At 45.2% G+C, this 15,688-nt stretch overlaps 1 protein-coding gene across 1 annotated transcript in view; it reads left to right on the top strand.

Annotated features, from left to right (window-relative positions):
• The window catches only part of VWA3B (von Willebrand factor A domain containing 3B), a 207,217-nt gene that overhangs the window by 16,901 nt on the left and 174,628 nt on the right, over positions 1-15,688 (top strand). Inside the window, exons 5-7 of the mRNA XM_055328114.1 lie at positions 1,328-1,487; positions 8,544-8,713; positions 12,349-12,464. Coding sequence (XP_055184089.1) covers positions 1,328-1,487; positions 8,544-8,713; positions 12,349-12,464 — 446 coding nt within the window. The remainder of the gene's footprint in view (positions 1-1,327; positions 1,488-8,543; positions 8,714-12,348; positions 12,465-15,688) is intronic.

The following is a 15,688-nucleotide window of genomic DNA, read 5'->3' as shown; positions in this document are numbered from 1 at the left end:
CAACAGCAGGTGGCCGGTTTTATAGAATTTCCCGTATTTCAGAGTTTTCACAATCAATTATTTATGGATTCTTGAATTCAAGAGAATTTGGGCTGGAAGGCCAACTTTTCATGTGGAACAGTGGTTTTACCTCCCTGACAGGAAAAATCTGGATGAAGCGGGCATCTCTCTGAGTTTTTCTTCTGAAGAAAATATTTTCAGCTAAACAAATGATGTCTTTGGGGATGACACCTAATTGTGTTCTATCACAGATTCCTATTTCTGTCACAGATATATTACTGAAGGAATAACGTCTTAAGTCTGGAATGCCTTAGCTTTTTGGGAACCTATGCTATCGTATTTAGGCCACTCAGCCTGATTTCTACCCAGAGGGGCCACATAGAGGTGACCCCTCTATGTGTGAGGCAGCTTCTGTCTCAAGGTGGGTTATGATGAACAGCCCAGGCTGGCTCATTAGTCCATGATTCATGTAGTTCTTATAATTATGAATATATAAATGATTCATATAATTTGTTTGATTATAAACACAGAGATAAATAAATTCAAATGGCTTTTTTCTTTTTTTTTAATAAAAGATTTTATTTATTCATGAGAGACACAGAGAGAGAGAGGCAGAGACATAGGCAGAGGGAGAAGCAGGCTTCATGCAGGGAGCCCGACGTGGGACTCCATCCTGGGTATCCAGGATTACACCCTGGACTGAAGGCGGTGCTAAACCCCTGAGCCACCCGAGCTGCCCATGGCTTTTCTTTCTTGAGGGGAATTCCATTATTCCTTTCTATGTCCAAACTACATGATTTAAACATATATTCCCAGGATTTAAAAACTAGTGCTTTGCTGAACTCAATACTATTTTTGATCCAGAGGGGTAACTGATTGGAATTCAGAACAATGAAAACAGTGTTTTAAAAGAATTAGAAATGAAATTTTAGAGAAATAAAATTGCTGCTGATTTATAAATCTTAATGCTGTGAATCTTTATACATTTACTATTAATGGAAGATAGTTGTATATAAACTGGCTGTTTATGAAAATAACTCCCTCAATAATTTTAATGCAGCTGTTAATGTCTGCATTTTCGAGATTTTTAAATTCTCCTTTATGCATTGTCTTTCCTAGTCAGTACAGCTTATGGAAGATAATGGTGCTTTGGAAGGCAATCTTAAACAGCTCACCTGATATGTGGGTGACTTTTAGAGGGCCAAGAGCTGCATTTTCTTTCCTTCAGCTCTGGTGATGTTAAGTGGTTTGTTGTTCTCAGTTCTGAGACTGAGGGCTAACAGCTGTGTTGCCCACTGTCCCATGACGGCTATGTGATTGCTTTCAGGATTTCTCAGCAACCTGTGAAATGGCAGGAAAATGCTGCTCCTGTGACAGAACAGTCCATAGCTGCTGCCATCAGTTGGGTTGAGAAACTGCCTTTTGAGCTGGCTGTGAGCCAGGCTAGCCGCCTAGATGTTCTGTTGGAAGCTGGGAAAGACAAAACGGTAAGTGTGCATCCATGGTGAGCCCCAGGTCACATAGGTGGCATCAAGTTTGTCTCTTCACACCCAGTATCCTCATACTGTCTTTCAGCTGACCTGGGTCCTCCCAGCAGCATCCCACAGAGATCCTATAGCTGGCATTGAGGAGCCCTATAAGTCTTAATCCTGTTCACCTCTGAATTTTGAACCAGTTGAGAAATAGGTGATGGGCCCCAGGTGGGAATCAAAATAGCAGCTTTGGTGATGGCAGAGCCAGACCAACCAAAATGAGAATCTCTAACCCTGCCTTCTGAGCCTGGCAGGGCTCCCTCTGGGTGATTAGGGCATAGGGTAGACCCTCATTTAGCCAGTCCCAGCAGAGCCACATGCTGCTCACAGCCACTGAGCATTGAGAAAGGACAGGAAATTAGGCATAGTTGTTCATATCTCATAATTTATTTTATTTTTAATAAATTAATTTTTTATTGGTGTTCAATTTACCAACATACAGAATAACACCCAGTGCTCATCCTGTCAAGTGTCCCCCTCAGTGCCCATCACCCACTCACCCCCACCCCCCACCCTCCTCCCCTTCCACCACCCCTAGTTCATTTCCCAGAGTTAGGAGTCTTTATGTTCTGTCTCCCTTTCTGATCTTTCCCACACATTTCTTCTCCCTTCCCTTATATTCCCTTTCACTATTATTTATATTCCCCAATTGAATGAGAACATACACTGTCCTTCTCCGATTGACATATCTCATATTTTAATTCTGCTCTTTTTCTCCTGACAATTAGATAAATCAGTCTATCTCTTATGGGGGAGAGAGATTGGGAAGACTCTTCATAGAACCCTGAGTTTAAGGATATAGGGGTTCCCCACATCTATGTTCTGAATCTCTCCCAGTTCCTCTTCTTCACAAATGGGTCTGTCATGTGCTTTCCAAGGTAAAGTATATTTATGCAGATGAATCACCCATTTTTTTAATATTACTGCATTCACATGTGCTTTTTGATAGAACCTTTTGAATATGAAGCTTTACTTGGAAGAAGTGTTGAAATGACAATGGTTTATGTTCTTTTAGCCACAAGGGTGTTTGTTTTTGTGAGTGATTCTAAGGATGGGACTTGAAAGGAGTGGCAAGCTAGTGGGGAAGGACTCTGGGCAGTTGGGGTCTTTTGGCAGCCTCAGCTTCCCTGGGGAACAGATCTGCTTTCCTTTGGGATATAAATACTTAATTAGTGCTTATTGATTGATATTAATTAATACTTAATTGCTTCCTCTGCTCTGGACTCTTGGTGATTCTGTGGATTTCATGCTTTATTCTGCTACATTAAGAGGTCCTTTCTTGGGCAAGGAGGCCATGTGCTAGCACCTTGAAAGGATAGCCCCCAGTGGTCACCAGACTGTTTATTGATACTGAGGATGATAGTTTAAAATTGGAAATGCATTGTTTATCCTTTCGAAGCCAGAGGAACAAATGGTTCCCATTAAAGAACAAAATAGAAGCTACTTTGTTCTTTGGCCTTTCAAGTTTGTTTTAACATCTGTAAAATTTCAATTGTCTGGACACTATAATAAGCATTCACAAATGGAACATTATACAGGCTCTTAGATCCGTGTGCGTGCGTGTGTGTATGTCCGTGTGAGCATGCCTGTATGTACATACACGCACACACACGCACACACGCACGGGTGTTCTGTTTCTTTGTTCACCTGGCAACCTCCGTCATAGCTGACTCTGGTGACCTGCCATGACTTGAAGATTTCCTGGTAACCTTTGATTTTCTATTTTACTTCTCTCTGGTTTGTGCTTCTCCTTTTTTGGGTTCATCTCCAGCCCAGGAAATATGGAACAATTTAGTGAGTTCCAGGGAAGTTTTATAGAAGAGGAAGAACCCAGAGAGAGGTTAACAGGCACTGATTATCAAATGTCACTTAAAAACTCTTGAGAAGAGACTGTGGAGTATGGCAAATATACAACATGTTCAGACCACTGTATCCTTCTTCCTAGAGCTTATATCTGATGTGGTTCCCTAGGAAAATTCTAGTAACTGCAACTGCTTCCTATATAAAAATGCCATGCCCTATGTTGGTGAGGTGTGTAGAGTGGGAAGAAGAACTGGTTCCCCTGAGGGGCTGCTCCTCTGCCCTGTGCCCTCATGCCCACCCCACTGAGTTTCCAATTGATCCACATAGCTGGAGTTTTCTATAAATAGAAAAGATATAAGATTTAAGAAACTTTTGAATAGCAAATCTCAATACCCAGACTTTTGCTAACAAGGATAATCTGCTTGGGTTAGCATCTCCCATGAGTGAGTCCTGAGAAGAATCCAGAGAGTGAATATAATCTTGATTAGGTTAACATGGAAGTTGGGTTTTTGTACCTGATCCACATGAAGAGGAAGGGCCTACTGATGCACTGGGTAAGGGTGAAGGAGGATGCTCAGAGGCTGCTGGCCTCCTGTAGAAGTGGGCTTTGTACCCCTAGTTGGGTAAGAAGACTGATGAGGCAGGAATGACTGAGGGTGAGCCTTCAAATCCAGAGGCACCAGGCAGTGTGGGGTCTGCTTGAATCCCAGGTCTGATGGCAGCATGTAGAAAGCACTACTGATGGACGAAGTATCCTGTTGTGTCCTGTGTCAAAGGGCCTGGCTTATGGGGAAGGCAGCCTGTGGGGTACCGAGGAAACATCTGGCAGTTTAGAGGGGCTGCATTGTCCTCAGAGCCCAGGTATGCTGTCCAGTGCAGGGTGTCTGCTCTGCAGTGTCTCATGGTCCCAGGATGCATCTTTGAGAGGTTAGTAGCTTTCTTGGCCTTAATGAGGAGGGAGGGGTATTGTTCTGGGAGGCCCTGGAAGGCCTGCTAATTCAGGTTATGAGGAATTTTTGGGAAAGAAAGGGCTGGCTATCCAAAGCCCTGATTCCCAACTACCTAAGAAGGCTAACTGAGGGGGCTTTGCTCCTACTTTCAGCAGAAGGCTACCTGCCCAAAGGGTCCCTGTGTTTCTTGTGTGTTGTCTCAGCCTCTCTTCCATCCAGCTGATAGGCACACATTTGTTTATTTAAAACAAAAATCCTCTTCACTGGTAGGGTAATTGGGTGAATTAGAGACAGACCCATATGTTTCTATAAGGAACCTTCACCACTAGACAGTAAACTAAGGGCTGGCCTTACCAGTCACAAGCTTGACAGTCAGTCAGCCAGGCATCAGATCTTTTCACCTTGTCCCTAAAAATGACAGTGCCTGGCAACGGCTTGATAAATGTTTGTTGGACATTGAAGGAATGGAAAATAAACATTGTTGAGATTCTTGAGGTTGGGTCTAGATGTGAGTCCAAGAAATTCCCATTCCCCAAATAATACAGATTTGAGTTTTTGGAATTGAAGGGTGAGAGTCTGCATGTAGGACCAGCAGATGAATTTGCTGAGCTTTGGATGATTCTGCTGGGGATAGTGGGTGGAGACAGGGACCCTGAAGCCTGGCAGGCCAGAAAGTTTGTGGTAGTCAGGGGTGTTAGGAAGGATTAGAGAACTGAGCCAGATTGACATCAAGAGGACAGTCACCACTATGAGGGTATCAGAAAATCAAAATGGGCTGAATAAGGAAAGGGCTACCCCAGGTATAGGGAAAATCTGAAAGTCAGATCCAAGGTCTGGAGTTGGTCAAAACTGTTGAAACAGCCAAAGTTTGATGAAGAACAAGACAGAATTTTGCTAGGCTTTTCATTGCTGTTCTGGTTGACTTTCATTCTTGGAGAGTGGAGTTTTTTACAGCCAGAGGCTTCTGACAGGCTATAGCAGAGGACAGTCAGGTAGAAGCAGCTGCTGCCAGTCTGGTTCTCTTTTCCTACAAACCTATGTCTGAGAAGATGTCAAGGCCTCTTTAGCTGGGCTAAATGCAGGTTGCTGTGGACAGCTGCAGAGCAAATGACTGAGGCAGAGTAAGACATTTCAAGTGGAAACAGAAATGCTCTACCCTATTTTATGTTGTGTAAAATGACAAGAGTTTTTGACTCACAGTAAAATAACTGAATGGAACCCAAAATACTTCCTATATCTTGTGCTATCCAATTCAGTACAAATTAGCATTTAGGGAAATGCTGGTCAGTGAGAAAGCTGCTCCCGGTCCTGGCTGCTGCTGCTAATCCTCAAGACTGACCCTTGCCCTGAGATGCTCAGAAGCACTGGGTCAGGGGAGAGGATTCCACTGAGGACACTTCCCTTGAACCATATAACCTCACCCTGTTTTTGGTCAGTGATGTTGATATCAGGGGTGGGAGCCTTGGATGGTGTGGGAGCCAAGGAAGTGAAAACAGTGCCTGTCTCTGGCCACCTTCCTCTCTCATAATCTTGCTTGCACAGTTCTGGGATTCACGTCCGTCTCTAAGAGGTGACTAGCCTTGCCATGATGAGCCAACAGAATCAACTGCAAAGGCAGAAGCTCGTGGGGTTAGGCAGCTGAAAGACCAGGTCAATTAATCTGCCCAGACCTCAGTTTCTTCATCTGTAAACTGAGTGTGGTAATAAGAATTCATTTTTCCATGGGACTCTTGTGAGCGTTGAATAAAATAATTCATGTTGGCTTATCATCCCAAAGAGCAGATGACCCCAAAGCCAGGTCACTTTAAAAGGCATTTTGCCAGTTTGTGGGGGATGGGACTAGGTAAGCATATTTGCCTTCCTCTTCTTTTTTTCTCAGTGTCATTATGTGAGTGGAAACGAGAGGCAGGAAGGCAGTGTACAGGAGTGGATTGGGGGTGGGATAGGTGGTCTCATTAGAGAGCATGTCCCAGGAAATCCATAGCATGGATAACTGAAAACATAGGCAATTAAGAAGCTGAGAAGTGAACTTAATAGTGAATAACCCCATAGACTGAGTAAAGATTCACTCCTGACTCACTGCTGGCTACTGCAATTTTTAGCTTGATGAAATCTCAAGGGAAAAACATTTCTGCACAAGGATTTCAGACTTTTAGGTCATCGCCAGAGCAGAGCAGCTGAGTTTGCATGATGTGCGACAGAGATGTAGCATGTCAGAAGCCTTTGACGGACCACCTAGATATGTTTGTCCTCACTCACTCCCTTGTTGAACTAACAAATCTTAGAAAATACTCCCTGTGTCTGTTCTCCTCCCTTGGGCCACATGTGACTGTAGATCCTTCTGTGAGGTGGAACCTGTCGCCAGGGTAAGCTTGGGCCTGGACTCAGCCAGAGCACTAATAACAGTGTGGCGAAGGGGAGCCTGTTTAACACATCTCAGCGAGATAACGAGTGACACATGGGGAGAAGGGAAAGAAAATGCATTTGTTGGGAGAAGAATATTAGTTGCCTCACATGGAATGTGGAGAACTCCATTTCTTCCTTCTTTCTGTGTTTTTTCTGCCTCTCGGTAAATGGCTGAAAGAGAGAAACATCGTAGCTCAGTCTTTACTTCCCATTAGGTCCTTTTTTTTTTTTAAGACATAAATTTTTTTAAACAATTTTTTTATTTATTTAGAGAGAGTGAGAGACAGAGGCAGAGGAAGAAGCAGGCTCCACGCAGGGAGCCTGATGTGGGACTCGATCCCAGGTCTCTAGGGTCACGCCCTGGGCTGAAGGCGGCGCTAAACCATTGAGCCACCGGGGCTGCCCCCCATTAGGTCCTTTTTTAAAATCAGGGAGTGGGTTTGAAAGGCCCGAGAGAGAGTCATGGGGTGAGGTGGGCTTTTCTGGTTGTCGCTGGAGTAGGCTGCTCTCATCTCCACCCCTGGCCGTGGCCTCACTCCCAGGCAGGGCCCCTGGCCACCCTCCTCCCACTGCCTCTTGGGCACAGTCGGCCCCAGCTGCTACAGCCAGGGTGGCCCAACCAGCTGGGAGGCTGACCATGAGTCCTCTTATCTCTGGGCCATGTGTGTTTCAGCCCCAGGTTTGAAGTCAAACTAAGGTACCTGACTGTGTACCATCAGCTAACAGGGGCTTGTGGTTAGAATAGAGAAAGGCTCATGAGTCCCAAGAGAGTGGTGACATCTATTCCTTCAAAACCAGTGCATTTTCTGGAGTTTCTCCCCCAGGTATCTGTGGAAACAATCAATTGGGATGTTTTAAGGGACAGGTGTAGATGATATGTACTCTTAGATCTCTCTGGGTTTTAACTTTCTGAGATATATGCATACATATGTGGAGGTCTTCTTGTTTAAACTCAGTCACGAGGTACACTGCATTACCTCCCTTTTTATAAGTGAAAAACTGAAGCTATATCACTTCCCCAAGTTCACAAAACTCGTTGGTGGTAGGGATATGAAACACCATAGAAGGAAGAATCCTTGGGAAGAGCAAGAACAGCGGGTTGAGGCTGGGGTGGGACCCTGGTCACGGGCCCCCTTGGGTCGATTTTGTGTCTCTAAGTTAAGCAGAGAGTACTTTGGGATTGTCTCCTGCCTGGGTGAGGTGTGCATCTCCCAGGTCCCTGGTGGAAGGTTGGGGTGTGTGTATGGTGGGGCTCCTGACATGGATTTGTTCATTCTTCTGTTCTCCTCGTGGCCTGGCATGGTGGCAAGAGTCAAGGCCCAGTGTGTATAGACTTGGTTCCTGACATGGTCCATGAAGTCAGGACAGCCTCATCTTCCCAGGCATGTGTTTCCCTGTGACAGGAGAGCAGAGCATGAACCAAGTGGGAATATGACCTCTTAACCCCCTACTCTGCCTCAGACTGAGGATAGATGAGTTTGTATTATAGAATTCTGGCATCACCATGGGAAATGGTTAATAAGCTTCCTGCCCACAGTGGCTGTGCCGCTCCTGACCTGTCTTATGTATCAATGGACTTGGTGGAAGGTGTTTTCCATGTTGGCCAATCATATCCTTTCCATATAATACCTGAGACTGTGACCATTGGCAATAGACCATCTTGACATCAGGCCTTGAATATCTCATATCCTGACTTTGGCCCCCAAATGTCCTCACAAAACTTGGAGCAGTGCTGCTATCCTTGCTGTCCTCTACACCCAAAGGCCATTTTGTAGAAAGTATATTGCCAGTGAATCCAGTACAAGGCTAGGGCACGTCAGGCAGATAAACTGTCAGTATTACTCTCTTACAGATTGAATCCATTTACTACTTTGTGGTGGGAGATGTTCCTGAGCAAACCAAGGGGCTTCTGCTTCAGAGGGCTTTGGAGATCCCATGCCCTGTCTGCACGGTGTCCTTCAATGCCAGAGGAGAAGGCACTATAGCTTTCTTGAAGGATCTGAGTGCCAAGACCCACAGCAGGTAGGCAGAAAATGTGCTCTTGAGTGACAGTGGGTGAGCTGCCTGCTTCTGCAAATCAGCAGTAGTTTTCCTAACCAATTTGTTCCTGTGTTATCCTCTTTCCTGTTGCCTTTCATCTCCATGGCTTTTTCTTCTCTTCCTTGTATTAATCTTGCCTTATTCTTTTCTGTAAGTCTGATGCTTTGACTTTAGGGGTCCTTGCTGACCTGGAGGAGACTGCTCCCTCCAAAGCTAGCTACTTCCCAGAGAGCTTAGATGACTCACCCAGGAGTGCACCTGTCATATGTGAGCTAACTGATCCAGAGCCTGCTCTGGTGCCTGCAGGCATTCACACTCCGGACTGCTATTCCCCTGCACTAATCATGCTAGGGCCAGGTACCAGACAACTTGGGGCAGCTCCTACACCCCAGAACCCACTGAAATTCTTCAGTTAGCCAATTCTGAACCTGCCTGCTCTGCCTCACCCATTTTATCCTGCAGAATCCACAATAAAGGCTCTTGCTCCTGTTTTTGCCGTGTTCCCTCATGCCTGCTGACTGGCCCTGTGCTTCCCTGTGTGGTGTGGTGTGGTGTGCCCCCTTATCTTGGGAACTATATTAGTAGTCATTTTGGGTCACCATAATAAATACCACAGACTGGGTGGCTTAAACAAGAGAAATTTATTTCTCACACTTCTGGAGGCTGTAAAGTCCAGGATCAGAGTACTGGCTGATTCAGTTTCTGGTGAGAGCTCCCTTCCTGGCTTGTAGACAGCTGCCTTCTTAACTCTAACCTCTCATGGGAGGGAGGGAAGGACGGATGAATGGGGAAAGGAGAGAGAGCGAGGGAGCGCACAAGCATGCCTGTAAGCTCTCAGGTGTATCTTCTTAAAAAGATACTAATCTTGGGGCACCTGGGTGGCTCAGTCAGTTGAGCATCTGACTCTTGATTTCAGCTCAGGTCATGATCTCAGGGTCCTGAGATTGAGTCCCATGGGGCTCTATGCTCAATAGGGAGTCTGTTTGAGATTCTATCCCTCTCCTGCCCCAACCCCATTCCTGCTCCTTCTCTTACATATGTTGTCTTTCAAATAAATTAATAAATAAATCTTAAAAAAAAAAACCCAAAGGATACTAATTGCATTGAATCAGGGCCCTACCTTTATGACCTCATTTAACATTAATTACCTCCTAAAGGCTGTATCTCCAAATATGGTCAAATATAGTTGCATTGGGGCTTAAGTCTTCAACATATGAATTTGGGGGGTGGGAGATACACTATGGTCTACAGCAGCAGCTGTGAGTAGCAAACTGTATTTTCAGTGGCAGTTAAACTGATTCAGTGGCCTCATCATAGCTGAGTAATAACTGAATCTACATTTTTAAAACGTTCCCACCCTCGTCTGTGTGTATAGGTTTAGGTCTCTTGTGGAAAGAGATCAGCTACTTAAAGTAGTTGTAAGGAGAATCCTTACAACTTGCCTCAGGTATCCTGTCTGAAGTGGGTACAATTTCTGCCATTGAGCATTTGTTCCCAAATTTAATTGCTCATCATATTTGCCTGGGGAGCTTGTTAATAATTCAGAGGTCCAGGGCTTCACCTTACTTGCTGATTCTACATAATAGAGGGGATCCTGGGAATATGCATATAGTCATTCATTTTGCATAAGAGCTGCCTAGAGAGTTTGTTTAAAATGCAAACATGTTGGCCACAGCCCCAGAGATTGTGATTTTTGGGCTCTAGGGGAGGGCCAAGAATATTCATTCTTAACAGGACTCCTGGTGATTCTGAAGACCACTGCTCTGGCTCCCATGAAATATTTTGAAAAATTTTTAACATTAGATGTTTGGCTTTAATTCTGGGTTCCCAAATCCCAAATACAAGGGGTTTCCCTGTCCTACTTTTGCTAGTGGAGAGAGTAAAAGGCAACTGGCAGGACCACCTGTCTTGCCAGTCTCCTGCTTAATTCACATGGGGCACTTTCTCTGGGCTGGGGAGAGGTTGGGGGATAATTTAACATGGGAGAAGCTGCCATTCAGCTCCTGATTTCTAGGCTGCGTACAATTGAGTGTGAGTTTTGCAGAAATGACGACATGTATACTATGTGCTTTCCTGTCCCTGCTCTGGCCCTTGCAAGTGCGTCCAGCTCACAACCGGTGGTGCTCTGGCCTGCTGCACCCCCTGACAGACCCCATGTCTCTTGGTCGGCATCTGCACACCTTTGGCTGTTGAAGTGCAGTTACTATGGAACTATAAAGGGTGTGCCCTGAGCTCCTCAGCTTGCAGGGAGGCTGGACTCTTGCTTCCCCAATGCCTGGGTCCGTGTCTGAACAGAGCCACCAGCCTACAAAGCAGGTTTTGCTTTCTGCATAGATGAGGGTGTATTAGCCAGAGGAAATGCCTGCCCTGTTCTCTTTTCTAATCCAGAGAATAGATCAGAGAGTAGGAAGTCCTGGGCACCAAAGGCCTTGGCTCTCAGGGTGTGGGACCTGGTGGGACAAACCTCAGCCATCCCCCCTCTGCCTTGTAAGAGGGTCACAGGACAAAGTAAACTGGCCATTTCTGCTCTGGTGGAAGGACCTGTGGGAGGCAGGCACGGCCAGGTTAAGGGTCCATTGTTGGCATGAGGGGCTGTTGGAACAAGGCTGGCTTATTGATTTCCTTGAAGTCCTCATTCTAGTCCCACCTGAAACCCTTTAGAAATAGACCTGAGTCTTTCCATGGCCCAGATGAAGCCCCCACACCTCTCCTACCATTTGTGCATCCATCTCTCCATCCCAGCCCCTGCTTGAGGATTTTCTTCATGCTGAGGAACAGGCAGAGGAGGAACTCTTAAGGGGCTGGAGGAGCATTACCCAGAGATCTCCTATTAATCTGAAAGAAATTTCCTGCCATCACCATCTTTTTGGATTCCAGATAATTGGTGTCAAGGGTGTACTTAGCCCATCATTTTGTAGACTACTCTAGGGCTTTTTGAGCTTTAAGGTGCCCATGAACTCCCCAGGGGGATCTCGTTAAAATGCTTATTCAGCCTCAGCAGATCCAGGTAGGGCCCAGGAATGTGCATCCCTGACCAGCTCCCAGGTGCTGCTGCTGCTCATGGGACCACATTTTGAGGAATCAGGCCCTAAAAACTTGTCCACACAAGAATTCTTTTCATTAGTGCTTCCACTTAGGTTTTGGGGAGGTGCGTGTTTGCCGAGTTAAAGTTGACTGAAGCCTATCAACAATTGGCAGATGAGCTAATGGTGCCTGTTGTCGTCAGCTTTCAACACTGAACCCACAGGGCCAAGGGCACTGTTGGGGCCTCATTAGACTGTTGGCTTGTCAACATGGTATTGACATGATTGAAGCCTGGGAACAGAAGGATAAATATAAAGCAGAGGGTATCATTTTTCCAGGGTCAATAAATACCATTTGCTTGGGCTAATTACCCTCTAATGAAGAGAAGAGTCATCCGTTAAAATCCTAACACATTTACAGTTCTCTCTTCTCTTGCCTGCCTGCCTTTTGTTTGGGGGATTTGACCAGGTACAGAGAAAAGCCGTGAAACATCTAAGATGGTTGGCACCACAGCAGAGCAAGTTCACAGTCCTGGGAGAATGAATAGATGTGTGCACTAGTAGCCTAATGTTGCAAATCTCTTCATGTTTCAGATTCCATGCATTTGCAGAGAGAACAGAGTGTGTGGAGTTTCCCGCATTTGCCATAAAGGATGGTGACAATGTAATTCCTTGGAATTTAAGGAAACTGAAGGGAAAACCCACTCCAGGTATCTGGGATCAAAAACCCCCCACGCAACAACACAGTGTGGTTTGTATCTTAGTAACTTCAGATCTTCTGTATCTTTGGGAAATAAAGCACTAGGTAGGGACTCACAGTATCTTATTTTATTATTTATATGGTCCAGGGCAGTTCATGATATTAATGCTGAATTTGTCAACCTAGCAACCAGGCATAAGTTAATTACCACCAAGGAAAGTGGCCTAAGTAATAGGTGTTGAGCTACTGGAGAACCTTCTGGAGATGTGGTCCTGATGTGTCAGTACTGGACTTAGTGCCTGGGAAGGCAGGGCTGCTCTGCTGTCAAGGTGAGCTGGCTGCTGTAGTGAGGACACCCACAGTTCTTGTGGGTTCTCTGTAGCTCTGCCCAGTGACAGTAGTGCTTGTAGATTCATGTGTGGGATTTACCTGCCTCTTGCAAAGGCCAGGGCCCCACAGAAACCTGTGGAGGCAGAGTGAACCTCCCCCTTTCATTCAGAGAGGATGATCAGAGAGTTTAACAGGCATAGAGAGTGAGGTCACAAAATCAGAACTAGGTTCAGAAAAAAACAGTGCCAGAAGGTTACTCAGAAAACCAAGTGGTGAGAGTTTCTTTGGGGCTGATGAAATTGCAAAGTGACAAAGACACCAAGTGAACTCCACCAAGAAAAGCAGGGAAGGAAGCTTGTGTTTGAGTGTGAGATGATGTGGTATGATGGCAGGTAGTGGTCTGAGAGGACCCATCCCCACCTCCACCCTCCTGCTCATTTTAAGTCATTGACAGAAATCTTTAGCTTCAATATAAGGCAAGAACTACTCTTGGGAGGAGCGAAGAAGCTACAGGATCTGTGTGACCCTGTCATCTGCTTGACAGGGTCCTCTGTTTACAGGATGGTAGGGAGAGGCTCCCCAGAGAAGGGCACTGGGCCTGAGGAGGACACAGTTGCATTAAGGGGTGAGGTGGTCAGGTGGAGGCCAAGGCCAGGGGTTGAGTCACAAAGCCTGTCCCCTACACACACTTTGTGCCTCCAAGTAAGTAGGGGAGAGCCTCCTCTACAGCTCAGTGGTGCTTATTGGTGGTACTGTTTCAGGTACCTTATGCCTTTATTGTGATGGTGAAGTGGCTATCTCCAGAGAATTTGAAAAAATGTCAATTGTTAAGCAAGGTTACTGCTAAATTGAACAGAAAAAAATTAATTCAGGATATATACCATGCCTAGGGAAAGTAATTTGCCAGATTAAACCTCATGGGCAATGTTTCAATCAGGGTAAAGAGTGTGAGGTGGGACCCGTTCCCCAAGACATGCCAGTTTTTGTAAAGGGGTTCAGTTCTGGGTTATGTGTTCCTTGGCAACTTAGTTATAAAGGGAAACCTATCTGGCCATGTAGCTTTACATTTTCAGCATCTACCATCTTCCCAACCCTGTGACTCATACAAATTAAATTATAGATTAAAACATTTTCTGAGGCTGAAGTGCTCAGAGTGTGGCCTGCCATTCTAGTGCCTTTTCAGTGAACCCACGTTCTGAATTTGAGGAGAGAACCCAAATCCTAAATATACAGTCTTGTCTCCTCTATCCATCACAGTGTCCCAGAAATGCCAACATTGCATTTCTCCCACTCAGAAACCGCCCAGAAATCCCTGACAGGCTTTTCTGGTTTGGAAAATGTGTGGTTTCCAACCTGATCCACGGCCTCAGAGGTAGACGATCAATCCCTCTTGCTCAGTGCCCTTTCCCTATTTCTCACCCTTGGAAAGCAAGCATTTGCCAGTGTGAGTTCGCTTGGGCCCCTCTCTGGGCTGGGGAGGGAGGACACCCCCTCAGGAAAGCCTGCTCAGGGGTTCTTTGTGGCTCCTGTTGCATGGAAAGGAGAGACTGTCAAGTGAGGGGTTGGAGGAACACTGCTCAGACAGCTGACCTGGCAACAGGAAGAAATTCCCTGCTATTACTGACTTTCTGGACTCCAGATAATTGTCTTTCAGGGTACAATTTCCCATTACCCCATGCACTACCCCTGTGCAGAAAAGCTGTAGTCAAGATAAATAAACATTTAAAAAACTGTAGTGAAATATATGTAACGTAAAGTTTACCATCTTAACTGTTTTAGTGCACAGTGCAGTAGTGCTAAGAATGTTCGCATTGCTGTGCACCCCGTCTCCAGAATTCTTCTCGTATACAAACCTGAAACTCTGTACGGGTTAAAATGACAAATCCCCATTCTCCCCTCCCCCAGCTCTGGCATTTACTACTTTCTGTCTCTGAATTTGACTACTTAGGTACCCCTGTCTGGTGTATTGGTCATTTTGTGTCTGGCTCCTTTTACTCAGCTTGTGTCCTCCAGGTTCATCCATATTGTAACAGGTGTCAGAATCATCTCGTCTATGTATAGACCATATTTCTTTGTCCATTTATCCATCAGTGGACGCTTGAGTTGCTTCCACCTTTTGGCTACTGTGCGGAATGCTGCCGTAAACACACACATATATGAATATCTCCTGGAGACTGCTTTGAGTTCTTGGCATATATACCCTTAAGTGGAATATCTGGATCACGTATGGTTGTTCTGTTTTTAACTTTTGAGGAACGTCTGCATTGTTTTCCATAGCGGCTGCTCTGTTTTTCATTCTCACGGACAGTGGGTACTCCACATCTTCTCCAGCATTTTTTTTTGGTTTTTGGTTTGTTTTCTTTTTGGTTTTGGTCAGTAGCCATCCTCCTGGGTGGAAAGTGGTATCTCATTGTGGTTTTGATTTGCATTTTCCTAATGATTAGTGATTCTGGGCGTCTTTTCATGTGCTTGTTTAGATAATATTACAGTGCAGTGTTTTAAAAGTTCAAATTTGATGCTAAAAAAGCCATGGTGATCAGAATGTCACAATTTTAAATAAAGACAGGCTCCGCAATGATGTGTTAAGTCATACTGGAGCCTGGGGTAAAGGGAAAAATGTATGCCTCTGTATACATGTTTTAATTTATTATTATTTTTTAAAATACTTATTTATTTGAGACACACACACACACACACACACACACACACACACACAGACAGGCAGAGGGAGAAGCAGGCTCCATGCAGAGAGCCTGACACGGGACTTGATTCCGGGTCTCCAGGATCATGCCCTGGGCTGAAACCAGCGCTAAACCGCTGAGCCACCCGGGCTGCCCTAATTTATTATTTTTAATTATTGTGTCTGGGTTATTAAAATAGTTGAAAAGTATTGAAGAATTAAGA

The sequence above is a fragment of the Nyctereutes procyonoides genome, unplaced genomic scaffold (genome assembly GCF_905146905.1).
Source record: "Nyctereutes procyonoides isolate TBG_1078 unplaced genomic scaffold, NYPRO_anot_genome, whole genome shotgun sequence".
NCBI lineage: Eukaryota > Metazoa > Chordata > Mammalia > Carnivora > Canidae > Nyctereutes > Nyctereutes procyonoides.
Note: the sequence above shows the minus strand (reverse complement) of the source record. Positions and strands in the feature narration are given on the sequence as shown.